The sequence below is a fragment of the Onthophagus taurus genome, chromosome 2 (genome assembly GCF_036711975.1).
Source record: "Onthophagus taurus isolate NC chromosome 2, IU_Otau_3.0, whole genome shotgun sequence".
Classification (NCBI taxonomy): domain Eukaryota; kingdom Metazoa; phylum Arthropoda; class Insecta; order Coleoptera; family Scarabaeidae; genus Onthophagus; species Onthophagus taurus.
In genome coordinates this window covers 10,588,726-10,616,701 of record NC_091967.1, presented here as the reverse complement: position 1 = coordinate 10,616,701, position 27,976 = coordinate 10,588,726, and the positions used below count along the sequence as shown (strand labels likewise).

General features: G+C 33.8%; 1 protein-coding gene across 1 annotated transcript; it reads right to left on the bottom strand.

Annotated features, from left to right (window-relative positions):
* Positions 1-576: 576 nt before the first annotated feature.
* On the bottom strand, positions 577-27,976 carry LOC111426862 (tyrosylprotein sulfotransferase). Its single transcript, XM_023061678.2, has 4 exons — positions 27,797-27,976; positions 6,732-7,144; positions 1,315-1,866; positions 577-1,256 (listed from the first exon to the last, which is right to left on the bottom strand). Exons 2-4 carry the CDS (start codon positions 7,019-7,021, stop codon positions 947-949), a joined length of 1,152 nt encoding a protein of 383 aa, XP_022917446.1. The 5' UTR covers positions 7,022-7,144; positions 27,797-27,976; the 3' UTR covers positions 577-946.

The following is a 27,976-nucleotide window of genomic DNA, read 5'->3' as shown; positions in this document are numbered from 1 at the left end:
GCACTTGACTCCTTTAAACTGCGTTTCTTTTTTAATAACATTCTAACTAGCCGTCTGATTGTTGTATGTGTCAGGGGTCATTCAGACTTAAGCTAATGTATTGGTAATCGCTTCCGGTATACCTCTTCCGAAATACTGTCCGAAAATTAGAGGTGCTTCATATCTTTACTTCTTCTATATCCATTCTAAGTGTACATACTCTTGTTCGAGGTCGCTTTCGCATTAAAGTCGCCGGTCAATGTACGCCGCTAAAGAAAGACGAAGATCAAGGCAAGACAGGCGCTCGAGCACAGTCTCGCTTTCGGATTTCCTCAGATGTATCCCAAATATAGATTGGCCTTAGGATGGTGAGAAATTATTGCTACAAACATCAACTGTAATTGCTAAAAGCTATTCTCAAGTTCTATTTTAAATAACTTTTGGCTTAAACTCTTCATATCCAGTTTTTACTATTACAGTATTATTTTTTAATACTCAGAGGTGGTGGCAGCAACCAATACTTTTAATAGAAGGGTATTTATTTGATGATGGAAGTTGAAAAGAAGTTTATGGTGGTAAATTTAAAAATCCATGAAATAACAACGAAAATTAAATTTATTTCCAATGGGTACGATAGGTACATTTATATCACGATTAAAAACAACCATCATATACACAAAAAAGATCATTTAAATTCAACACACGTCCTTATTTTCACTATACAAATAAAAACTTAAATTAACGTGATTCGCGTCTTGAAAAATTGTTTTCTTACGACAAGGAAAAGGGGAAACAGGGTTGGTTTTCTTGGAGTTTAACTCCACTTAAATATGACACACTCGTTATCTACTACTAAGTTGCCTTTTCGTCTTTAACAGTCAAACCGAATTAAATTAGACTTTTAAAACGCAACTTTCAACAGTCATTGAAATTTGGCCCGTTTTTTATTTATTTAAGTCTCAAATCGTCACGTCACTTGATTATTATCGTTGCTGTCACCAGCACCTCCTTGGCTCTCCCATTTCATATCAAACATTTCTTTTGCCCTTTTCTCCCAAACGTCCTTTTCTTTTTGCACGTGTTTTGTATTATCGGCCACAACAGCATCCGGTTTTCCATAAACCGGTGGATTTGCGTATGGATCGTATCCTAAAACTGAAAGCATTGGAGCTAAATCTGGCATGTCTCGAACGACATCTTCCGGGAAGTTCCCAACCCATTTTGATAAAGCTTCTAGGTTTACTGGTTTTATGACTTGATCTGATGATCTTTCAACTCTATAATAAATTAGAAATGGATTAAAATTAATCAGAATTAAAAAAAGAAAATACTAACTTGCTTAATTCGATTCCATTATTAATAAAATCTTGGTGATGTAAAACAGCATCATTCCATGGAATATCAAGAAATTCAAGTACCTTTTCCATCCATTTCCTCGGATGTAAAACAAGTTGTTCATAAGGTACTCTTAAACATTTTTCGGGGCCTAACTCTTTACACTGATCATTCATCGATTCAACGGCAGCGTTCCATTTTTTCATACACTGACGATAACTTGATAAATCGAAACCGGTGATGGTGACCTTTCGCGAAATAATCGAATGAACGGTCGCTCGACCATCTCGTACCATGAATACGAATTTTGCGTTCGGAAACAAGTCGATGATGTACGTTCCCATTTTAATCGTGAGTGGATCTTTGTTGCAAAGTCTCGGAGCTGGTTCGCCGTGACGAGCGATTATTTCCAAGACGAACGCCGCTATCGCTGAATCGAGAACTGATTTTGATATTCCAGCTTGGTCAAGTCTTACTGATTCTTTTTCTGATTTTAACCAATGAAAACGCATTTGTAATACTCGGGGAATTACACGAGTTTCTTGTCCACACCTAAAAATAAATTAATTTATTATTTAACAAAAATAATTCATTTTATTGAATTAACAAGGGTGAAAATTAGTAATGAGGAGTACAAAACATCTACATCGTGAGCATCTCTAATTCAGAAACTCCTAAGGGTTGGTATACAAACTCTCTGGGGGGTTTCATACAACTTTGGACGGACGAATGGACTTTACGAGGTCTATTGAGACTCGGTTGGTCTATTATTTCATACGAAATATGGACGGGATGGACTAGAAACGCCAACCTAAATACAATAAGCAATAACCATAAACAAGTTGTTGAGATTCAAATCGAATTAATTAATATATATAACTTTGAAAATAAAGATTTTAGCTTTGCGTTTTAACGAGTTATTTGATGTTTAGATTTAGGGAAGAGTTACCGAACTTCCATAATTTGTCCCTGCGCAGTAGGAGGAAAATTTAATGAAGCGAAGTTTGAAAATCTTTGCATAGAGCCGAGAGGATATAAATCGTGGAAGGGAACGGTCTTATCGTGTGTACGCGTTACTTTTAAAGGAAGCGAACTGTCGCTGGAAGGAAACTTTTCCAAGTACCGTTTTGTTTGCGGCAGTAACGACGAATAGAACTGCTCTGGATATCTCCGTGGGAAAACTGGGTGACTTGAATTTTCTTTGCCCACAAGAACAACTTGTCTACTTTGAAGATACCTTTAAATGTTCACCGCGTAAAGATACTTTATAACTAAAGCTTCGATAAAGACATTTACCGGAGAAACAAAATAATAAGATTTAAAATTGAGGATTAATTATTTTAATGACATTAAAAATTATCTGTGTAAATTTTTAATAAGAATAAATTGTTGGATAAACAAATAAGAATAATAAACGATTTTTACCAAGAACTATAAAACAAAGTTTCAAACTTCCACCTGAATTTGAAAAGCAAATTTTTATACTGATATATACATAACTTTATATTGTAAGCAACCAAATTTTTGTTTATAAACTTTATCAATTTATCATCAGCAAATACTCATTTCAATCATTTCACAATTGTATATCTTTTTTGAGTTCTTTTAACTTTCCGAATTGTAATAAATTTTAATAAATTAGAATAAATTTGTTCATTGAGATATTTGAATACCATATAATACTTCGTTCGGATTTTCCGTCGGAAAATACCAGTAAAATGAGTTAATCCAATAAAAAGGGATCATCTCGGGGCTGTAGATGGTTATAAGCAAATAACTTTTTTTTTGTGCAAGTGGACATAAATTTGTTCTTTCTGTAAGTTCAGTTTGTTTCTTTTTGTGTTTAAGGAGATTGCAATCTCCTCTTGACTTACATCAATGAGTTGTATTGTTTAAACCTAATCTACTACGGCTACGAAAGTTATATTCTAGAACCCACACCAATATTAATGTGTACACGAACGCTGATCCTCTTGAGTGTTCTGATCTGCTTCGTATTCTAGAGTATTTCGATGGTTTAACATTAACGTGATGAAGTTCATGACTATTTTTATAATTATTTATTTATAAATAAAAATAATTTTTAATTTATCTTTATTTTTTCTATTCTTATAGCTTCCGAGAAAGCCTATGCGGACATAGAATTTGAACCACCCTGTACAAAATCAAGGACACCGCTCTAGGTATTTGAAATATATGAAGTTGCTTCAGACGGTTAACCACCGTATCGGCGGAGGACCGTGTCGGCTTTATCAGCAATATCAGCAACGACTCCTCTGAACCTGCTGGTGGTGAGGCGAACTGCGATGAGGTCGAAAAGCCAGAGAGAAGAAAAAACTTCAATAAACAGAAGGTCTAATACATGCAATAGGACACGGTTCAAAAGTACACTAGATACCATCTCATACATCTGCTCACGAAAAAGTCATAAAAAGAGTTAATCTAGATAAGTATCTAGACTGTGACTTTCACAGGAAGCCAAATGTCGAAATCTAGCGGAAGCTAAATCAAAGTAATGTATTACTACATTCAGAATTTGTTCTAATTGACTTAAAATTGTATTAACCTGCTTTTTTTACAACAACAAAAATGAAAGATCTTGAAGATTGTTATTGTTAATTGCTATTAAACATATTTTAATACTGTCTAATTACCACTACTACATTACTTTGTAAAATAATTGTTCTTTGATCCGAGATAATGCACGTTTACAGATGGTTGGTTCTAATTATATTCTAATTATTCATGAATATGGAGTTTATTTTGTATATTAGGGTCGTCTAAGTCTATTATTCGTATTTTGAAATGTCTCGAATTGTAATTTCTTTATAACACTACAAGTTCTACGATAAAATGAAAATCACAGAACATCCGCTCGACTTCTCTTTGTTCGGAAAATCTTATTTAAGCTTAAATTCGACGAACTTTATTCTGATCGAATATTCCGTGCCGTGGTCGAGACATTACTATTCAAAAACATCACGTAACGACGTCACGAAGTAATAGAATTCCGGTGGCAGTGGGTTCACCCGCTTATTATGTACGGGGTGTTAAGTCAATTTCGTAGGGTCGAAGAGACATACCAAGCGAAACCGCAACACAATTAACTCGACGTCACAAGTGCTCGTTGACACCTTCTCTCCTACGACGAACTCGAAGCGAACGTGTTTTAGTATTCTTTGCGAATAAACGTAGATGTCAGCCTCCACGTTATTAATCCCGTAGGATTACGTTCTAACACGGATCGTACAAAATATATAATGAAAGAGGGATGAAAATGTAATTCCTTCATAACGAATAGTGGTTCGATTTCTATTTTTTTTTTATTATCAGAGAAAATGGGAACGACGGATGTAATTTTCAATTAAATAACGAAGGTAAACAGACGTGCCTTATTCCATAGCTAGGACGTTTGTCCGCGGCAAAGGGTCGCTTTAATTCCTTTGTAAATGTTTGCCTACCAGCGCTATGTTCGGTAAATATCTTCAATTACAGTCGGTTAACGTTTTATTGAAAATGTCAACTATTTTCGGAGACATGTAATAGTATCTTATCTACGACTGCTTGGATAAGTCATCATTACCGCACTCATTTGAGGTGATTTGAGTTACGTAATGAAGTTCATTACCGCACTGGTTTCATTACGTAACGCATTTTTAGCCTAATCAGAACAGACTTAATTTATTGAAACGAGCAACAATACAAAAGAAAAAGTGCTATCTACTTTCACAGAAACAATACTATTTATTATAAACATTAATTGTTATGTTTTTTACATTTCAAAACACTTATTCCAGATGAGTAAACATGTTGTTGAAACTGACAATTCAAAATTGTCAACAATCATATCAAAATATTTTTATAAATGTCAAATAGAGTTTTTTAAAGAAATTGATTTTTTAGTAATTTTTAGCAGTCGTAGATAAAATGCTGTATATCACACGTGGGCTAGAGCATAATTACAGTACTCGTGTGATTATGTTTCTAGCCCACTTGTACTATAAATAACTATTGCATATTCGAAAAATATAAAAGACAAAAGAGACTATAAGAAACTATTATAATGAGTTTTGTAAGAAAAAAGATGTAATTAAAATGTACTTGGAGGTGGAAAAGAGGAAAAATTTTCATCTCCAGACATTATTTCGTAAATACGTTTCTCGACGAAGGAAAACGCAATCCATTATCCTGGAGCAGCAAAGCTTCATATCCCAACTCCAATTAGTGGAAAACTTTTCTATACGGATACAGAAAAAGAAGGCGTCGAGTGTTCTCGAAGGGATTTGTCGTCGTCTATGTATAAAGTATATCATGTCGCGCGAAAAAACGGCATAATGGAGATCGTTTAACTTTAAGCACATAAAATAAACGCGCCCCAATGATTTGAATTTATTTATTTTCCTTCAAATAAACTAGAAACTATTTGTTAATTTGGTGGTTCATCATTTAAAAAAAAACGCAAAAGCTAACCCGTCTAAATTTCCAACAAGCAAGGTTTCTACCCAGTTTAGTTCCTAAATTGGCTCCATAAATTACGACTCTTGGTCCAAACCATTTGTTGGTGTAGCAGAAGGGTGTACAAACGTAAGGGGGTGGTACTGTAAATCACTGTTAATAATACACCTCCGTCCGCAGACGCATTATCACCAAGTTACCTCGTATGAAAATTGGGTGGCTAACGTGGTAATCGTAAAACCAATCTTGTAATCAACAACGTAATTAAACGGGTAAAAGATTTGATGTGGTTGCCAAAAATTTATTTATTAACTTTATATCATGTAATTCGAAATGTATTTCTAGATAAAGTATAATAAAAATAAAAACCATCATAAATCAAAATTAAAAATCTATATATTCTGCCATAAAAATATTTAATAATACTCGCGTTACAAATCTAGATTGAAATTGTAAGTAATCGCAACATACGGTTAGTAGTAATTAGTCGAGTCGTCGAGCAAATGACAAATTAGGCACTTATTGCCATCGGACGGAGAGCGCATTGTTGACACTACTCCAATTTGCCCAATTTGCGCAAATACGCTCGAGCAACTGTTGAGAGCCATATGGTCATGGTCTGATTAGTTTCAGTCGTGTTTGGTGTAATCGACGATCGCAATTAAAATTCACCGATCAGCGACCCCCTATACCTCACAGGAGAGAATTGTATCCCGTTAATAAGTTCCGAGTAAACATGGACTTTGTTCGTCAAACGAAGTTGTTTCCGCAATGCAAAGTCAAGCGGAAATTTGATTTGAATAGAGATTAATATGTCCGAGGCAAAACCGGACGTGAAAGCTCAAATAACTACCACTGTGTTGGTTCCATTCAAACAGTCCTATCTCAATAAACCATTTAATGATTATGTTGGAAAATTAGGCATATTATATTGCGTTCAATGCGAATATTATTATACGAACCTTATATCTGGATGAGCATCCAACATGGCCCTCATGAGTGTAGTTCCAGAACGAGGCACGCCCCCAATAAATATCATTGGCATCGACCTGCTATATTCGTATGGCTTGCCGTTTGAATCGACGAGAGTCCTGTCGTGGACGACGACGGCGGCAGTTTCGGGAGCACCACTTCCGACCCCCGACGTTCCGTTTCCGCCAAACAGCAGCAGAACGACGGCGGTTGTACACAACAGGGCCAAAGCGAACACGGACAGTCTTCGTGTTACCGATGACCTCATTCTAAGAGCCATATTGTCTATCGTTTCTAATAGGGCGTTAAGTACTTTTCTTCACCAGGCTCTTCTTTACTTGGAACTCGGTCGATGTCGGCCCTCGCCAACACCTCCAACCCTCGAAGTGATATCATTTCAAAACTAAAACAAGCAAATAAAAAACAACTTTGTTAAAAAAACTCATTAATATAACATGTATTGTGATGAACTCATTAGTTCCATCGTAAGTTTTATAAAGGTCAAGGTAGGAAGATCTAATAAGGTTGGCTCATGATAAAAGATGAAAGTATAGAAAAGTGGAAGCATCAAGAAATTTATTTAAACACATTTTCTTTCTATTGCGTCATTGTGATTGTAATATTCTAAAATAACCTTAATACGGAACATTAATTACAAATATTTGATATTTGCATTAGAAATTTAATAAAGTAAATATTTAACGTTGGAAATGGAAATTTGATGCTAACAGTCGACGAGTTTTAGTGAAATACCACAACCGGAACTAATACAGTTTGATAATTTAAAATTAATTACAATTACCGATTATAAACAGAGAAGGGTAATTTATTCCGTAACAATGTACCAATTTTATGTTGTTGATTAAGTTGACTATAATTTAAAAATATGGAAGTTAATTAAATATCCGAAAATGAAATGCATAATACATATTCGAATGAAAAATCGCGCATAATTAAGTGATTATTGTAAACAAATGTGATTACAAAGAAAATTTTTGTTTAGAATTCAGTAATAAATTTATTAATAAACTAGCTAAGCACTTTATAATAATAAATAAAAATAAAATGTGTGTACGGGGTAAATTATATGCGGAAGTGAGTATGTTTTGTGCTACAATACTTTACAAGCTGAAATTTGGTGTTGAAATAGATGTTTAATTTAACAAATATAAATAACGAAACGTTGAAATTTATTGGACGAGGTTTTCAGTAATTATGGTAATAAACTCCCGAACAAATAATGCTGTTAAAATATACGATCGAATATAAAACCAAAATAAATAGCACAAATTTTCAAAAATATTTTAACATTATTAATGCCGCATTTGTAAATTCTAAATTATCGGTGCAATCGCAATGTGTATTTCTCAACTGCATATTTATTTAAATATGCACAGAACCGGTTTCAAATATTAATGATCAACTGAATATACATATGTAATATATAAATATATAAATAATATAATAATATATATATGTATTATTTATATTATATAAATAAATTAAGTATCCTTAAAATAATTAAGATATGTTTTAAAATTAATTTAAACTTTTTTATGTATGTGTTCCTTTGAGGGTAGTTGACAAAAAAAAATCACCTAAGCAAAGACCTAAGCTTTCGGAGATCACGCAATACCACAACACTTTAAAAACTTTACACAAGCCTTTACGACAACATCAAGATCCCTGGACAACTGTTCGCCAGGGATACATACTCTCTCCAAACCTCTTTAACATCTATAGAGAATACATAATGAGAAATACATTGGACGAATGTTATGGAGGAATCTCAATTGCGGGGAAAAGAAAAAGATTACAAACCTGAGATTGTAAACGATACAACTTTGATAGCTATACCAGAAGAGGAAACGGTGGATCTTTTAAACCGAGTGGAGACTGAGAGTCATAAATGTGGGCTTCAGATTAACGCAGAAAAAACAAAAATTATGATCGTCGATCGTTCTGATGTTTTGCAACTGACGGATGCTCTACACAGATTTCAAATAGTAGACCAGATCATGTACTTAGCCTCCTATATTGATAACAGAGGTTCAAGAGGGAGTGCTATGAGACTATCTAAGATTTGGAAACTACCATCTTTCGATATAGGGCTTATTGGACAATTAAAGCAGCGGATAGAAGAGAATTGATGCGTTTGAAATGTGGTTAATAGTATCGGGAAACGTAGAGGAACGAAGGTTCAGAGGACGCTCACCAAATCGATGGATAGACAAGATTTAGGAGAGTGGTGTGCTTTACTAAATATTGGGGAATTAATGTGTTTGTTACTTATACTGTAAACCAATAGTAGACATCCGATACAAAAGGATCCGCATAAAACCATAAGGAACAGCTCAAGATATTCAATTTCACATTGATACTTGTTCCCTTTAATGTAATCGTTGTATTATGTTGATACAATGTTTAAAACGTCATATACCCAGTACTATTTACATAGATAAATTAGTTTCGTGTTTTATCCACAAAACTTTTATATTAAAAAAATTTTTCTCATATCAACTGAGATCAAAAAGATCCAATTATGTTCATAAAATTAGTAAATGAAGGTTCTGTTCATACTGCGGAAATTAGCAGGTCAAAAGACTAATACACCTTTTTCCTTTTAAACCATCAGGCCAACGTAGTAATTTTCTTTACACTTCTTTTTTGCAGCACATTCTTCTCCGAATTTCACCGCGTACCTTCCAACAATAAACCCCTATATCGCATTAACGTCCAACCCTAGCTTTTGTACCGCATTTTTTTTATCTTCTTAATGGTTCTTAAAAAGAGCGCCACCATTTCCTCAATTACAGCGTGGTAAAAAATTCTTAACAGGAAAACAAACCGAGAAACAATGTAATTCAATTCATTTCAGCAATTCACAATCAATTAAGTGCCACAATTCTCGAAAAGGAACAATTTTGTTACGAATTAATTCGTTTCTTTTCAAAATCAATGATGAATTGAATATTATTCAATTACTAAACTATATTTGATTTGATAAATTTAATTTTTACAACGTCAGTTACGTTTCAGCTTAAACTGAATGAAAACTTTATGGAATTTTCAATTTTAAAAGGTGGCATTTAGGTCAATCTAATTTTCTTCAAGTACCATTACATCGAAATAATTTGCAAGTAAATGTGATCGTCTCGACGTAGCCAGGGCGCGTATGTACGGAGGTTAGTTGATTAATATTTCAGTTCAGTCTGATTACAATTTCAATGGTAGAAATGGGGCCCCATTTGAATTTCCGACTGTGTAGCCGCGAAATCCGCTATAATATAAAACGAGGGGCCGTTCGTTCTTTCGTTCGTTTATCATACGCGAGCGGAACCCGCTCCACGATTATTTCACCCTCTTTGCACACCCACTTTTTCCCATTTCGACCCCCCAGGACAGAGTACCGTGACTTACCCGCGGGGCGAATGGAGATTCCGTTCTTGCCCGATTTGCCGTCCGCGCATTGGGGATTTGTACGAGACATTGCATTGTATATTGCTAGTTGAGAAAAAAAAACTGATTTGTATTCGTTTATGTAAAGTGGAATTAATTTTCGAGTTCTATTCTGCTGTTATCCTTTAAGATTTATAACATTTATTGATTTAAATATTGTAGAAACCAGAAGTTCTTCATGGAAATTCCGATGTTTGACCCAAAATAGTATCTTGTATACCGGGAATTTCATATAACTCGCAATATATGAATGCATTAACCATAGTCCATACTTACAAAACTACTATGCGTCTGCACTGTCCCACATAAAATGAACATAGCTTAACGCAACGCTGAAACAATTAAACACGCAACAATTAAAACTAGAACTAACACTAGACTTAGAACTAGAAACATTCGGATTTAGCCGCACGTCTCTCAAGACGGCTAAACCCGAATGATTCTAGTTCTAGGTCTTGTGTTAGTTCTAGTGATAGTGCTAGTCCAGAACTCGAAATAGCACCAGACCGAGAACTACAAACATTCGGATTTAGCCGCACGTCTCTCAAGACGACTAAACCCGAATGATTCTAGTTCTAGATCTAGTGTTAGTTCTAGTTTTAGTGTAATAAAAATATGTAACATAGTAATATCTTATGCTAACTAGGTACTACTATCGCTAGAACTAACATTAGACCTAGAACTAGAAACATTCGGGTTTAGCCGCACGTCTCTAAAGACGGCTAAACCCGAATGTTCCTAGTTCTAGGTCTACTGTTAGTTTTAGTGCTAGTGTTAGTCTAGTTTTATTTGTTATTCAACGCTAGATTATTATATATTTTTATTGAGATATAACGAACACTACCTTCCCGCGTATTGATCCGTTACATCGAGGTTTTACTGTAATGTCAAATTATACTGAGATGTTGCATTTTATGTGGAACAAAGTAAGAAGGTACGCCCTGGTTTCTGCGGAAATATATTTTTCTATATTGCATCTTAAGTAAAATTCACTGTATAACTCTTTAGCGTTAAGTTTGTGTATTAAAATAAAATATTAATATCGGAATTTCGTTTACATTAACCTAATTCACACCAACTATAATTAAATGAAACTAATAATAACCAACCTATTTTCTCATTATTTAAAGGAGATACCCGTTTTAACTTTTGTAATAACCATATATTTTTGGAGACGCACCATGTGTAGTTCCTGTTAACACAATTACACCTTTGAAAATCTGCTGTGTGTTACTAAAATATTCCTGTCGTTAACTTAATGGCGCGATGACACAAAGACAAAAAGGAGAATTAATTATGATAATAAAACAAGCTGGTAAATGAGTTCTATGTTGATTTGCTGGATTTTACAGTCGTGTTCATATTTGAAAATTAGTAAAACGCGTACGAGCCGATCCCCTCAATTTGCACATTTATTATCAATTCGTTATTATGCGAAGCGCGATGTTTGGTATTTGATGAAAATTGGCGCTTCCGTTTCAAATAAAACGCGCGCGTAGAACAAACATCATTTCGCCTCTCGCTGTGTATTTTCTCGTTAGTTTTCCATTTTTTATGTCATTGGATGTTTCCGTTGATCGCAATACCGGGGTATATAATAACAATGGAAATGTTTTTTGCCATTGCTTTCAAATTGAAAAAATAAAAAAAGAGTATTTTCAGCAGGTAATTTAAATTGTCAACAGAAAAGACCTGAAAATTGCTTTAATCAACTCGATTACTGTATTTTTAACTTTAAACGATCCATTTGGGTCCTTTTAGGTCATTGTATTGAAACGGTTGCTTTTCGATACAATGGTAATAAAGATTGATGAGGGTTCTTGTGTGCCAAAATGGATATTTTGATGGCTTGCGGTTTGAGTAATGGACACAATAAAAGGTGGCATTGAATAAATCTAAATAAAATTACAAAAGTTAAAACTATTGAACGAATTCACCCAGGTATTAAAATTTATTGTGTAAAATAAATCAACTCTCAACTCTAAAAAAACTCACTTTGTTTATAAATATTACTGTAGTAGTATTGCATACAACAGTATACTGTTGTATACAGCATTCTCGCCGTTTATTTCTTGTAATTTATAAACATCATATAAAGTGAAATTCACTTAAAATGTAATATACAAAACTATATTTCTGAATGTCTGAATGTTTCTAGTTATAGGTCTAATGTTAGCTCTAGTTTTAATTGTTATTCAGCGCTAGATTGTGGTATATTTTTATTGAACCAAAAATAGAACTAACACTAGATCTAGAACCAGAAACATTCGGGTTTAGCTTTAGGCTTTTTTTACCTTTTTCCAAGAAAAACTTTGCCTTTGCAAAATTACCCAATGCCTGTACTATTAAGCTATGTTGCATTTTATGTGGGACAGTGCATGTGCATAGTACTATAGTTACTGCATTCATATATTACGAGTTATATGAAATTCTCTGAATATGACACTGTATTTGATTAGTTAGTTCGATTTGATTAATCGATTTATTAAACAAACTTAAAATCAAGTTAATTTTAAATCTTGAAAGATCAATAAAAACAATTCAAATAAATGAAGAGTTAGTTTTGGGAAGTAAAAAGTAAAAAAAAATCGAGTCTACACACAACAAGCGGTAAGCCCAGATTCAACAACCGGAATTCTAAAGCCGTTTTCGGGTAACCCATCGAATAGTGGTTCGTGATGCGAATTGCGATGAGTTTGCGTTTCGGCAGCGACGGCGCGGACTAAACGGTTTCCGCGATTCGTTTTTCAACGGAATCGACGAGAAAATGTCGAAAAATAGTACGTGCCGGCACGTTCGCGATGCGATCAATTTTAAAACACAACGAAACGGTCTGATGGGACTAGCTTAAAAAAAATCCCATCTCCTGCGGACTTGGCCTCGTAAATACGGTGGCTTCGGTTTTTGAAGTAGACGGTTGCGGTGGTGGTCGTCGTTGCCGGATCCGCAAAAAGTCCGAAAACAATGGGACATCGGACCGCAAAGGGGTCTGTATAATAAAACGGAGCTCCGATGTAAATAAGGACTCTCGCACATGGAGTCAAAGAGAAGCTTTTTTTCATTTTAAAGAGTCGGACGAACACAAATATACGCCGGGAAGGCGAGGGATTTCGAAAAAAAATCAGCGTTGGACGCCCGGTTACACTTCGCCTGATAGTAATGTTGAATTTAAAATTCAAAAGCGGAATTAAAACTTGTGCGAACGTTTCACCCCTCATGAAAACGTAATTTCATTTCTTTTATAAACCAAACTTTTTGTCCGCTTCTTTTGATGTGAAAAAGTGATATGGAATAATTTTCCATTCATCCCATAATTTTATTTTTAGTCAAAGCACCGATAACATAAAAAATCGTGTTTAAAAGTTATTTTGTAAAAATAGCCCACATTGTAAAGTTATGTATAAAAAAGGTTTACTAGAATGACCTAAATCAATGGGGAAAATGTAACGCAAAAAAAAACAATAACATCAACTCTTTCATCTTGTCATGAACTATAAACTATATAAATTAAAAAATACATAAACGAAAAACATCGGTCATAAAACAGCAAAACTTCCATTGTTAAAATTGACGACTCTAAAAGAATTTGTGTTTACTATACATATAAAAGTTGAAAAAATTTGCACATGATTCCTCTTCTGTACTTGATTACATTCAAAATATGTCCAAATTACGGGTATACAAAATGTAAATTTGATTTAGTGAAAATAGACGATTTAATTGGATTTGCTAATAAAATTTTAACCGGTTACAATCAACAAAACAGTTTAAACAGATGTATTAACGAAGCCAATTAACAATTTATTTAGTTAGGGGATCATTAATACAGTAAAAACACAACTTGTGCGTTCAAAAATTAATATGATATTACCGTGGAACACAAGAACGGTTTCATTAACCACAATAACCTCATTGATCTCCCTGTTTGTTCGTCTATAAAAACAACTTTGGTATCTAGTAACTGCGGGTTAAATACTGAATTTGATCAATTTATCGTGTAAATGGTGGATAATGAGTGTATAGGCTGTTTTTTTATAACCTTTTTATATAAAATTTATAACGCCGCCGAATAAATGAAATTTCTTCAACATTATTTCATTGACATGTTCCTTGACATCAATATTTACACCATCCATGACATCTCTTATCCATACATATTATCCATACTGGTACCTTCTATTCTGCAATGTCCCAACATTGCACTATTAAGTTTCAATATTGTCACTAATCACAACTATTATCACGCAATATAATCTTAAAATATCATCTCTTCTATTTACAATATCCATACCATCGTGCTTATTATGCCTCAATATCATCACGGCCTTTATAAATATACTCCCGAACATCATTCAACATAATTCTGGCCTTTCTTAACATCTCCCTCATCTAGAGGTAGATTATCGTGCCAACATCTCTCAACATCGGTTCTATTATCCCTCAATATTGATACTGCCTCCTTGAATCGCCTTTCAAAATCGTTTATGGCCTTCCTTAACACTTTCTACAGTATCCCTCTACTAAGGTTTTTACAATCGATGTCATTAGAAATAAAACTAAAATTAAAAACTTGCCAGTTATAGTGTGCGTCTCATAACGTTTAAGTTTCGGATGCCAAGATGAAATCTTTAAAAATAAGTTCAAAAGTGATCACCTACACCAAGAGCGCATAGATGTCAAACGTAATTAACAGAACGAAGAATTTTTTCAGCATAGGAACTTATGACAAACCAAACCCATCGAAATCCCTCTCAATATATTGATTTGCACATTTTTATTACAAAAATAAGTTATGCTCCGTCAGTACTTAGATCAAATAGAAGTCCGTATCTCCAAACATTCAAGCCTAAACTAAACCTTTGCTTACTCAAACAAAATCAAAGTCATCTATGCCCAAACCAAGCGCAACCCAAACTAAACGTAACTTCTGCATCCCTAAGATATACCAAATCCAAGCAAATCCTATCTATATAGATCCAAGCCAAAATATGTTTTAAAAAAATGTTATGACGTAAAATGACAGCGATTGAAATTACATTAGAATATTTTATTTCAAAACAAAAATACTTGTTTAAAAGAAACGTAATAAAATAGTAAATAATTTGTTTTATACAACACCGCAGAGTCAGATTATAGTAAATAACTTCGAATGGCCCGCATTATCCTTCGACATTGCATTGCATTAGACCGCCATGCATCGCATTGAAACTCAACGTCGTGCAGGTTATTTTCTATTCTTCGCATTCCGCACGGAGCACATACACACAAAACTATCACTTCCTTTCACCGTATATTCCGTGTAATACCTTATATGCAGGTAATATAAGGGCTCTCTAAGGTACACGATAGACGGGTAGAAAACAGATGGAAACGGTCTCCCCAGAAAATATTCTATTCTGGTGGTAGCAGCACGTCGACGACTTCGACCAGTTTCGCTCCAATTCCGCGATAACGCTAATGGGAAAATACGATTCCGAGTCCTGTTAATTTCGCGACCCGGAAACGGCGTAAACTAATTGCGAAGCGACCCGTTCGGACTACAGAACTGGCTCATTGTTTTTGCTGTGAAAATGCGTTAAAACGTTTTGAACCGAAATTGGTCCCCTTTTGACGATACATGTATACCTACATTGTGTATACGAACGCAATGAGAATTTCAACAACGAGAACGCTCTTTATTAAGTAGGTTACCAGGGAGAACTTTACAGGAAGTTATCAAGTTTATAGCGTAAAACGACTCGGGTAATTTTGGCTAGTATGCATCTGCTCGGTTTCGAGATAGGAATTTTCAAGAGTTGTTGCTGTTGTTGTTACCGGGAGAAACAGTAAACTGAAGAATTCCCGAGTTTAGGAAACTTAACATTTATGGTCATATTCAAGAAACATTATAACGAGATCTTATAAAAGCTAAAGGACTAAATTGCTTACGAAAATTTGTATTTTAATAAAGGAAGATAATAAATTAATGATTTTCTTTTCATTTTCGTAATGGAAATGATTCATTTATTTTTGGAATACCAATAAACATACACTTCATCACATATGATAAACTCATCAATATTTAGCGAAATTTTATGGACGTTCGTAAATATTAAAAGAAGGCAAAGTCGTTAAACTCTGACGTAAAAATACCAGATGGCAATAAAAATAAAAAGGTTTCCAATATTTAAAATATTATTAGCATAACAAAGTTTTGTGTCTAAACGTTCAACAGTTAATATCATCTGTAGTTTTGTTTAATGATGTTTGGGTTTGATTTATTAAAAATAATTTAACAAAATTAATGATACAAACAGTCAGAAATCCTAATTCCTTTTAAGTAAGATTAGAGATAAGAATTTATTTTAATTTTATCAGCAATGAGCACATATCTTAAAATAACTAAAAATATTAGAATAAACTAATTTATCTGGAGTTATAACAAATAATTTAATCTATAATTACTTTGAGATTAAATTACCATTTTCGTTCGCTTGCCTATAAAAGAAAAGAGGGTTTTGTCCCCCCTTTCGCTTAGAGAACGATAATACTAATAGGAAACTCTTCCAAGCATCATGCATGAAAACGATCTGGGTGCGTTCTTAATTTCGTCGTCGCAGGTCGAGGACGATAGCGAGAACCGAGGGGAACAGAAAGGGGGGACAACTCTGCTTGTCAGCGTGCTGTCGAATACCGACGCCTCTGGGGCTTCCCCAGTTTGCAATTTACCCCGAGGGGGGCTCGCGAGAAGTGCGCTTGGAATAAATTTCCCCGTTTGCCCCGCGGTGTGCGCGTCTCGACGACGGCGTCGTAGTCGTCGTCTCGGTTAGGCACTTAGCGTTCCTCCCTCGGGGTGGCACCGTTTTATTGGGCTCTCGCGAAACCCTGACGACGGACTCTGCTCGTTTCCCGAAGGATTCAAATCGATACCTGCCTTTACTGCGCCCACTTTAACTCAACAATTTCTTGCCGTTACCGCCAAATAAACACATATTTGAGTAGCCAACGTGGTAATGGATATTCTCTGTTAATTGATGTGTCAACAAAGTAATCGAACACATCTCGTTGTTTTCTTTGCCATTTAATACCAAAAAGATATAATAATAAATAAATAATTAATCAAAACTTTGAAGGATAATTAATAATGAAGTATTTAATGCGGGAGTTCTGTTTGAGTAAAACTTCACTCAATCTTGAATAATTGCAACATCCGTTGGGAGAAAATTAACGTACAGTTTCCACTAGAACTAGGAAAATAAACCATTACCGCGTGCTCGTTGTGGATTGCAAACCTGAAAGTGATGGATAGATACAATTTAGAACGGTAATTTAACAGTTTCCACAGGATATACATTAATGTGACAATGGTTATAACAATAAAGTTTTAAATACAATTAACTACTCTAAATTAATCTATAATTACAATCTCATATCGCAAAACTAATTTTTGAACATCAATTTTAACTTAATAAGAAACCTATTAACTAGGATCGATCAGGTATAGTTGCCCCTTATCAAAGCTGACATGAGAATAAAAAGCTGTCTGAAAAAGCTATTCTCGCAAAACACGGAAAAGGGGTGGAAAAAGAAAACAAAAAAAAGAGAGCCTTTTTTTTAATCCCAAGCCATTGAGGTACAAAAGACGTATACTCGAAGTTTCGCGAAACAATGGTCGATATTAAGAAAACTTGGAGTGTACTTTATTACGAGGCAACTTTAAATCTATTTTGTTTCACCTCATATAGCAACCCCGTGGTTTTACTTCGACTTGCAAAAGACCGAGAGGAACTTTAAAAGCACGCGGTTCGAGATGGAACGAAACTTTTTTTTTTATCAAAGGCCGAACGCTGAACGGAATTCGAAATATCCAACAAGTTTCTATATCGTTCGCAAGTTGGATAGGTAATTAAAAAAACAGTCGTCCCATTTTTGTTTCATTAATTTTTTTTTTAAGTGAAATTCTCAAAGGTTTAATAGCTTTGAAATAAATTGGGAATTTGTCTGGTTGAAAAATATAAATCGCAGTTTTTATTTCCTTGATTAAATACATTTTCATTTTTTGTTTAATATAAAAAGTTGATTGTGAAAAATAAAAAGTATTTATTGACTTTTTCGCCAGTGGTGGTTTTATTGTAAATATTTTCAGGATTAAATACACTCCCTTCTGGTATTAATTCCGAGATATGAATGTTATTTATTTCATGCGGATCAATGTTTAAAAATATATACACATAGGGTATTCATATATTTAAACATTTAATTTAATGGATTTATAAAATATAAATTCATTGAAACATGATATGTATTGAATGAATTGACAGATGTTTGTTGCCAAATCACAACAATTATTTAAAAATATCAAATTATAAAGAAACTAACTTTAATCGTCGGTTTTCGAAAGATATTAAATACAGTGTGAAAACTGGATGAAATATACCGCTTACAAAGTGGGCGTTGTTTATCAGAAAGTAATAAATTTCCAGTTGGCACCTCACTGATAAAATATAGCGTTTCATATCTTCTAGCAAAATTCGAACAAAATTGCGGCAATTTATGGTTCTCTTGAGTTAACCCGAAATAAATTACATTTTCATATTGTATGGCTTTATTGATTTCACTTTTCTTTACATTATTTATTCCCATCCACACAAAATTTATTGTAAATGGGATTAAAAAAACTTCGATTTTCATCGTTAAATTAACTCGAATGGCAACCGTCGTTTACGCCATTACCATCACTGACGAGGATAATCAATCAATATGTGATAAAGCGTTGCCGAATTTTGAATAAATCTGCAAACATCAAATGTGCGACACGAAAATCGAATAATCGCGAATCATTAACCCAAAAAAACGAGAATTTCCATTAAATATATTATTTATACAATATTTATAAAAAAATAAACACTGACAGTATTTTATTTCCAACATTCTTTCATTTAATTTGTGGAAACACCCTCTACATCACATACAAGGGGAGACCACAATTTACGATCCTTCGATTTTAATTAAATTCTTTTTGGTTATAGGGGGAGACCAAAGTATTCGACATTTGTTTTCTAAAAAAACTATATTCGTGAATAACGTCGTTCATCGTTATATGAATTTGAAAACATAAAATTAGCGTATTCGCATCCTTGACCACAGAAGTATTAACGAATAAGCGTAAGAACTCGAAGAAAAGATCATACATCATACACCGTGACAGATATGTAAACATATCGTCGGCTTAGTAAGAAAACCACGTAACTCCGTTTCGGAAAATTTTACAGGAGACAGAAAAAACTGGATTTTTTTTTAATTTGACAGTCGTGTTAAGTGCTTTTCATTTTAAGCATTTGAGCGGAAACTTGTATTTCAATATACGCGCAATTTTCGGAATTGGTAGATTTAATAATTTGTTGCATAATTACATCAAAATCTTATTTTTGGTAAAAATTGGAGTTACGGGGTTTTCTTACTAAGCCGACGATATCGTTCTTTCGGTCTTTTATGTGAGTTGATTAAATAAGATCACCTGCTCAAATCGATAGCGTTCTAAACGAACGCATTAGGTAGAGGTATTAGTTACAGTTTATAATCTTATCGTGCTTTTTTTGCCATCATTTTTTTCTGACTGCTCGGAATTTGTTTAATTCGATAATAGCTAGATGATTTTTATTTTGATAGAGGAAGAATTATCCACAAAGAATTTGTAGCTCACAATAGCAAGCAATACTAAAAAAAAGGCGATATCAAACAATAGTATCAGTCGAGGAAAACATAGTAAAATTCAAGGACTATATTGTTTTACAGTAATATATGCTGGAAAAAATTGCGATCTCCTGACTGGATTGACGGAAATAATCTAAAAAATTTCGATCATTTCGCAACGACAAAAAATGTTATACAAAAAGTTTATATTCTTGATGTACATTCTGGAAAATGTACAAAATCTCAACTGAGTGAGTTAATCTTATAATTATTTACAACAAAGTCTAAAAGGTTATTTTTTGCAGACGAGACACATAGTTAAGTTTACGACGCCGTTAAGCCGAATATTTGAAATTCCGAATCTTGCAAGGCAACTTTACAGATGTGGATTGTATATTTTTTCCTGAAACTTAAAAACCCGTTTATAAAGACTTACAAAATTTTGAGAAACAAAATATACTCTTACAGACTGAGATTCATACACATTTCGTTGAAGTTTCAAATCGTGTGGGTTTAAAATTCTGTACCATTGATTACAGAAAATTTAATGTACGATGAAAGTTTATCATGTTTGCGATTAATACGATTCAAATTAAACAGTAATTACATAACTATTGATATTTTCATTTATTATATGAAATAAGTTTCGGGGGTTCGTTGGTTATATAGTTTTGAACGTGCCTGCAACATTTCCCCCTTCGTGAATATTGCAGAGGGCGGTAATTAATGTGCTGCACGAACGAACCAAGCATCTCGTTCGAAACGGGGCGAGAAGGAAGATTGGGAAATCCTGCGAGGGAAAACGCGATCCGTACTCGACCTGTTGATCCATTCCAACCGCCGCGCAGCACAGTGCTGCCAACATCGCCTGCTCTCCTACTATTTATCTATTGATACGTGACCGCTTTCCTGCTAAAACCACTTCCAGGCGCGACCCGCATCGATCTTTTCCTACGATGATGGTATATAACAGAAAATTCTCGCTTAGATATTTCTTAATTTTCCTTTTTGTTTGTTGAATCGCGTCAGATGGAAAAAAAAGTAAAAAACTTCTTTCTTCTATTAAACTTTAAAAACATCACTGGATATATTTCAAAAATTATGTTTACTTGTTATAAATGAGTAAAATTTAAACGTTTATTGCAAACACACGAACAGTCGCGAAATAGTTTCAATTAAATTCGCAACCGTCTGCGTCCGCTCGGTTGTCCTGGATTTTAATTCGGCAGCAACTATTCAAAAGTTTATGATGCAAACTCCCATTATGTTCACATGTTCGAACAATCCCCGAACTAGCGAAATTAAAATTTGAATCCTCCCTTCTATATGGAACCACGTTTTGATTCCATTTTTTGTTTTTCATTTACAATTCAGAACGAAACTAAGCAAATTAAATCCTACGCAGCTTAGTTTGCAAAATATATTCCAATGGAAATCAAACTTTAGAAAATTATAAATCAAACAAAAAAAGTTTTTTTACTTCACTCTCGAGTTGAATAATTTAAATTATCGAGATAATTTTTGCGTAACTTTCGAAGCAGTTTCTTAATCCTTACTCATTCAATGTAATGAGTATAAATAGTTGACATAAATGCGGTGCCAAGTATCTTCAAAATACATTCAAACACACTGACAAAAAGTTATTTTATGTTGTGTTTCCTGTTTTTAATCAAAAAGTGATACAAAAATATATAAATATATGTATATTTTAAAATAACATTGTTTAAATATTGAACTGTGAAATTTAATCTATTTTAAAACAGTTTCATATACGTGAAATTTTAACAAAATTTTTATTCCAAAATATAACCGATAAAAAACTATAAATAAACATGTAAATAAAAAATAATTAACAAGTTTGCTTCCCATCTTGATAAACGATATATTTAAAAGTTAAAATGAAATGTTATATGAAAACACATCTTACAAAAAAACACAAACAAGAAATAAATTTAGGTTGAAACGAAAGAAATATCTTTTTTCAGTTTCATTTGTGAGAAACAAAATAAGGGCGTAGATAATTTGAATATTTTGAAGCTGTCGAGGGTTCTTGAAAATGTCGAGGAGGGGGACTCATTTGAATATTACAAGACGCCGGGAGGACGACGGCTGTTGACGTCTTCCTGCGATCCCGTTAAACCTGCCGCTGCTAACAGCGTCATAATTGGAAAATTTCCGTCTGAATTTCGTCCCGTTAGGTGGACGTCGCTCTTCAACGTTCCAGCAATTAGGAGGGCGTTTATAATTTCTTTCGTTATTGTTTTTCCTTTTCGAAACAATTCGTTCAATAACTCTCCTTGATTCGTTCTATTTGTAATAACCAATGTATCATCTTCATTTGATTCGCAGAATAAGGTCATTGACGTCGTGTCGTCAATTCGTTGGCGTAACTAATGGTTGGTTCTGGCGTAATTCGCGCTAAGTGTGCCATTAGGTAGGGTTCACGTCGTTTCCTGCCTTGTTCGTAGACCGTATTGAATTATTAACGATTCTATTTCGATTTCAAATAGATTAATACCTTGTTCAGTTATCCAATAATTACACAATTAATTTTTCTTATTACTATTTTAGACATGATTGAAAATATTTGAAGCAAAAACTTTAGCGTATTCTTAAGTATTATTACAACTGCAGGGATTACAACAGAAGATCGAAATTGTAAAAAAACACTCCCGTGAGATAGAGTATTTAGAAAGAGCAAAACTTGTTCTGAACCGTTGCAACTTTCTTAATTAAAATTACAGCTCAATGATTAATAAAAATAATCGTTAGAACTGTAATCTAAACTCGCATCAAAAGTCCAACATTTCACCAACCACGATTCAGAATTCGGGATATTCTCAGAATATTTCGTGCATGCGGAACTTTTAGCCGCAATAAATTTCTTAATTAAGATCATAACTCAACGATTCATAAGCATTGGCGCTGGTACTTACAGAACGTTATAACATTTTAATCAAAAGCTCAAAATTTTCGCTACAAATGGTCACCTAAAATTCTCTCGTTCATTCTTATGAATCATTTCATAAGAACGTTCCATAATATTTTTCGCCATCGAAATTTTCAGTTCTCAGTACATCCCTATGCCGCTCCTTTACTCCGAATAGCTTCCAATAGCAATCAATTTAGTTTTTGGTTTTACTAATTTCTAAATGCACTTTAAAAGAACCTCAATAACTCTTTTAATGGCTCTCAGCATATCTATAAGTCTCTAATCTGTTTAGAGTTCAAAATAGTTTGTTATAGGGAACCGTAACCAAAAGATAGATCGCAATTGCTCCGAATCACTTCCAAAGGCTCTCACTACATCTCAATACAATATCTCACCAATTCTCAATTACTTTAGAAGATTATGAATGACGGCCATTTGCTGTCTATACCTCTACGACGAAGTGAAAATGTCTGTAATAGAATTTTGGTTGAAACCAAATAGTAACTGAACTGCCAATTAATGAAATAACGCATCGATGAGTATCTGAATTATTGGATTCAGACGGAACCGTGACAGCGATTCAGTAAAAATATCGTTCGCAGATGGAAAAGCAAAAAACCCAATTTTCAATGGTATCGGTAGACCAAAAGAGTTTTTTTCCGACTATTTTTCGATTCTTTTTTTGCCAATATGTGCATACGAGGTCGAATTTCGGAGAACGTCACGCACTCAATTTAATATTGACGGTTCAGTACACGCGTCAATTAACGTTGACGGAAAAACTGTCTAAACAGATTCGTGATAGGGGAAATTATGGGGTCCATTATAGCTCAGGTGGCTTGCAATTTACATAAATCGAAGTGGATTACCTGTGTGTCCCGACGGTAGTTCATTACTGTATACCGGTTAACTGTCAATTTAAATGGTTTGATGATGTGGGTTTTTCCCTAAACAAACATATGTATGCATTGTATGTATTTTTATTACAAACTGTTTATTTTAGATATAAAATTTATTTTTGTTTAACGAGTCAAAACAATATTGATTTTTCAAATAATACGGGCTCATTCATATCAAAGGGGTTTCCTTCAACCCTCATTTAGGTATATTGTTCTCCCTATAATCAAGGTACCATCTATGTCGATAAAGACTATTCGGATTTTATCGGGTTTCATGCTCCCGTTGTATAGACTAATCACCGCCACATAATTAAAGCTTAAACCTTTGATCACCTTTAGGTCAAGTTGGGTAAATTAGGACCCGGTACTATAACAAACTTTTCTTCCTAAATAAGCCATATGACAAAACAAAATTTTAACACCTCAACTTTAACTTTTGATGTCATATTCTATGTACTTGTACTGTTAGACTACCACAAAGTCCGCAATCGTATCAAATAACTATTTCTAATTGGGGCACTTTTGCCATGTTGGGCACCATTCTGTTGTACTTTATGTTCCTCTTCGGGTAAAGTCCTTTGATGTGAGCTTTGCGCTCTCAACCTCTCACGGTTAATACTGGTGCAATGGCGCAACGTTGCCGTTGTTCCCGTATAGTTTAATTATTGTGTTCAGATATCTGCGTTTCCGCATTCGGTGGCACCGACTGGAAACGGAATTCGGAGAACGAGTCCGAATTCGTCGAGCTTTGCGCCACCGAAACTATTTCTTCGGGAAAGATCTCATCGATCCCTCGAGCTCTCTGGGTCTTTCATTACGTCTCTCGGACTGGATTAAAGTTCGGCTGGTTGGACGTTTCTGACCTAGATCTCGGTAATTATGTGCCATTTAATCTATTCTTTAATTAGTGTGACGTCATTGGCGGGTTTAGAAACCCTCACTTTAGCCTTTGGGGAGAAGGTTCACTTGAGAATGGCTTTTATAGGGAAATCTCAAGTATTTTAATTGGTTTTAGAAGGCTTATTTAAGTTTTGAAGAGTTTAAGTTAAATTCTATTTTATAGAATAAGGCTATCAAGGTATATTCCTTCAACAATGTGCAATAAAAGAATTTTTGATAAATTTAATTTTTAATATATATTTTTTAACTTGATCCTTAATCAACCCACTTTTCTTTATTATCCCAAGTCTTGTAACATAACGTTTACGATCCATTGTTTCACCTACGCATACATTATACCAATAATTAAATTGATAATAACCTATTTCGAAACAGTAAGAAAATTTATTCTTTATGTTATAAAAAACTTGATTTCATTAGTCTCGTTCTTCAACCGCAATTCCCATAAGTTTAAATCTGATTGCTCTACTTATTGTTACTATATTCTTTTTGCGTAACGAAAAATACGTAATCTTTTTGAAGGCTACAATTTTTATGATGACGTGGCCTGTTGCATAAAATGGTCTATTTCTTTTAGAATCAAGATGTGTCATATACGTTTAGTTTTGAGGGAATAGTGGGTTTGCTACGTGTCGGTGTCGTGTTGGATCTAGAAATGTCTGTGGTAACCGAAAATAATTTTTCGGGCTCGTGCCTTGAGAATTACAGCTCGTTCCTTTTTACTCCCTTCTGCATTTTTGTCGACCAGCATTACTGTAGCTGTTGCTTTCAGGGAATCGTGACACGACTGCATGGCCCAAGTTTTCTTTCTTTCTATCGCATGCACTTTGTATTTTGTTTATTGTGCAATTTTTCTAAAAGCTGCTTTAAGATATTAACTTTAATCACAGAATGTTGCACAACTGGAAACATATTATTATCGAACCAATGATACAAAATAAATTGAAATTCACAAATTTATCTAAAAATGCGTTCTTAAAATGTTAAGTCCGAATTTCAAAATTTTTAATTTTTTTTGAAGAACTAATATTGTAATATGATTGATATTGAACTGTCAATGCCATTTGTAACGGTACATGTTTAACACAAGAATTTCTAAACCAAATACATATCAATTTTCAAACCAGATTTTATTATTAAACTCGCCAAACACAACCTTTATTATTGTATCATTACATTCTTTGTTGAAAGCAAACATTGATATTTGCGGTATTATTTTTAGAAGCGACTGAGGTTCGTATAAAAACAAACCTAAAATAGTTGGGAAAAAAATCAAGTTAAAAATTACATTCCGTGGAATTAAAATAAATTTTTTAGATTTTTACTTGTAATTTACTTAACTAGGTAAATTCATTTAATCCATTCTGGAAGTCCAATTTTCTACCGAAGTAGTTCCTTTCATAAAATGAAAGTTAAGTGTAAAGGAAACAAAGTCTACAATCTCCGAAGTTAGTTCAACATCTTTAACGAATTCGCAACCAGTGTAAATAGAATTTGTTGACTGACCCAATCCAAACTCCGCGGAGTATGACAAAGTAAATTAGGATCGGCCAAGTTTACACTAATTTACATAGATACTAATTTACTATTTAATATCAATGATTTGTTTATAATTGAAAACACGAATTAATTTTTAAATTATAAATATAATAAATAAAAATAAAGATTCTGTTTCAATTTATTTATGTTGTGTTGTTCTAGCCTTAAATAGTTCAACTTTAAACTATTTGGCGAGTATTTGCAGCTTCTTTTTTATTGCCGCTTTTCGCATCATTCCAATCATCTTCACTCAGTCCTCTCCTCTTCTTCACATTGATATCCCGGATCCATATTTTCTTAGGCCTACCTATTTTGTATCTTTCTACTGGCACCCAGTTCGAAACCTTATGTGGGATTCTCTCTTTACTTATTCGGCGTAGATGTCCATACCATTTTAGTTGCTTTTCATCTATGGCGTCTATTATTGAGTTTGGTGCCGTCCTTCTTCTTCTTATTTCCTCCTTTTCAACTCGGTCCAGCATGATTATCCCGCAGCATCTTCTCCAAAACATCATCTCTGCTGATAGCTGAGTCTCTCCGAGTCTCTTTGTTTCTCACGCGCACTTGACTCAAAAATTTGGTCGTCCATCAGTTTCACAGCATGGATGTAAGTTCTGTTGATGCCTGTATCTGGGGATCCATAATTTCTGAAGCGGGACCATTTGCAAAACTACCAATGCAAGTACATAGATAGCAGTTTCGTAAATTTGGTTACTGCATTCGTATATTGCGAGTTATATGAAATTCCCGGTAGGCAATATGTATTTCGCTTCCTTTTGACAGCTTCTCCTCAACCAGGTGTCTAAGCATAAATAAATTATCTACGCAAGATTTTCCAGATCTAAAACCACTTTATTCCTCTTCCTCCTTAATTTCCCTTTCTATCCTAGTTTTCAGGACTTTTCCATATAACCTTCCAAGTGATGACGTTATACTTAACCATTTCTTACCTTATTATTAATAGAAAATACTTTCTAATTTTTTTATTAATTAAAATTTTCTCCAAATTCAAGCTTTCATAATATTCAAAATTATACATTAATCAGTGACTAATTTATATTTTAACAATTCAATAAATCATTATTGGATTAAATTAGGTTTCCATTAGAGTTAAAATCGAAACGATAAATTATTACATCCGATATCTGATTTTCAACCAGAATTAATAGATGCATTATTATTAATATTCGGAATATTAGTCGGAGATGAAACAAATAAAGAAAAAACTCGCGTAATTAAAAATATTGTGTGTACCAAACAATACGCTTTCACTTTTAAGACGTACACACGCAAGGTTTTAATTTAAACGGACTTATTTGCAACGTAACCGTGCTTTAAACCATCCTCATTACAGTCTATATATGTACGCTCATTAGCATGAAACGATCGTAAATACTCGACATTATCTTATTCAGTGTTCAAACGCAGGTATTTAAAAATTTTTTTGTATATTTTAAATGACAACGATTTTTTCAGACGAAATAAATTGTTTCAACTAAAATATACATACGTGTTAAACACGCACGCAAACAAACCAGGAATTAAACCGTTATAATGTTTGTGTATTATAAATTCCACTGCAAACTATCTTCTTAGTTTTGAAAAAATAAGAAATTGGAAGGAAAAACGTTTTGAATATAAAAGATAAACTTACTTGTACTCTCAGCGTTCATGTCCTGTCTTGACGAATGTTGGTGCTCAATAAATGATTTTCTGTCAGGAATTTCGATGCTATCGTAAATAGACGACTGACAGCACACAATTTTAAGGTTAAGTTCGTCGGATAAAGCACACCAACAGCATCAACAGCTGTTTCGAAACTGAACCTAGTGGC

Coding starts and splice junctions, on each gene's coding strand:
- LOC111426862 (XM_023061678.2), bottom strand. CDS start 7,021: ATGGCTCTTAGAATGAGGTCATCGGTAACACGAAGACTGTCCGTGTTC. Junction 1,867..6,731: donor GATGCTCATCCAGATATAAG/GTTCGTATAATA, acceptor ATTTATTTTTAG/GTGTGGACAAGAAACTCGTG. Junction 1,257..1,314: donor AATGGAATCGAATTAAGCAA/GTTAGTATTTTC, acceptor AATTTATTATAG/AGTTGAAAGATCATCAGATC.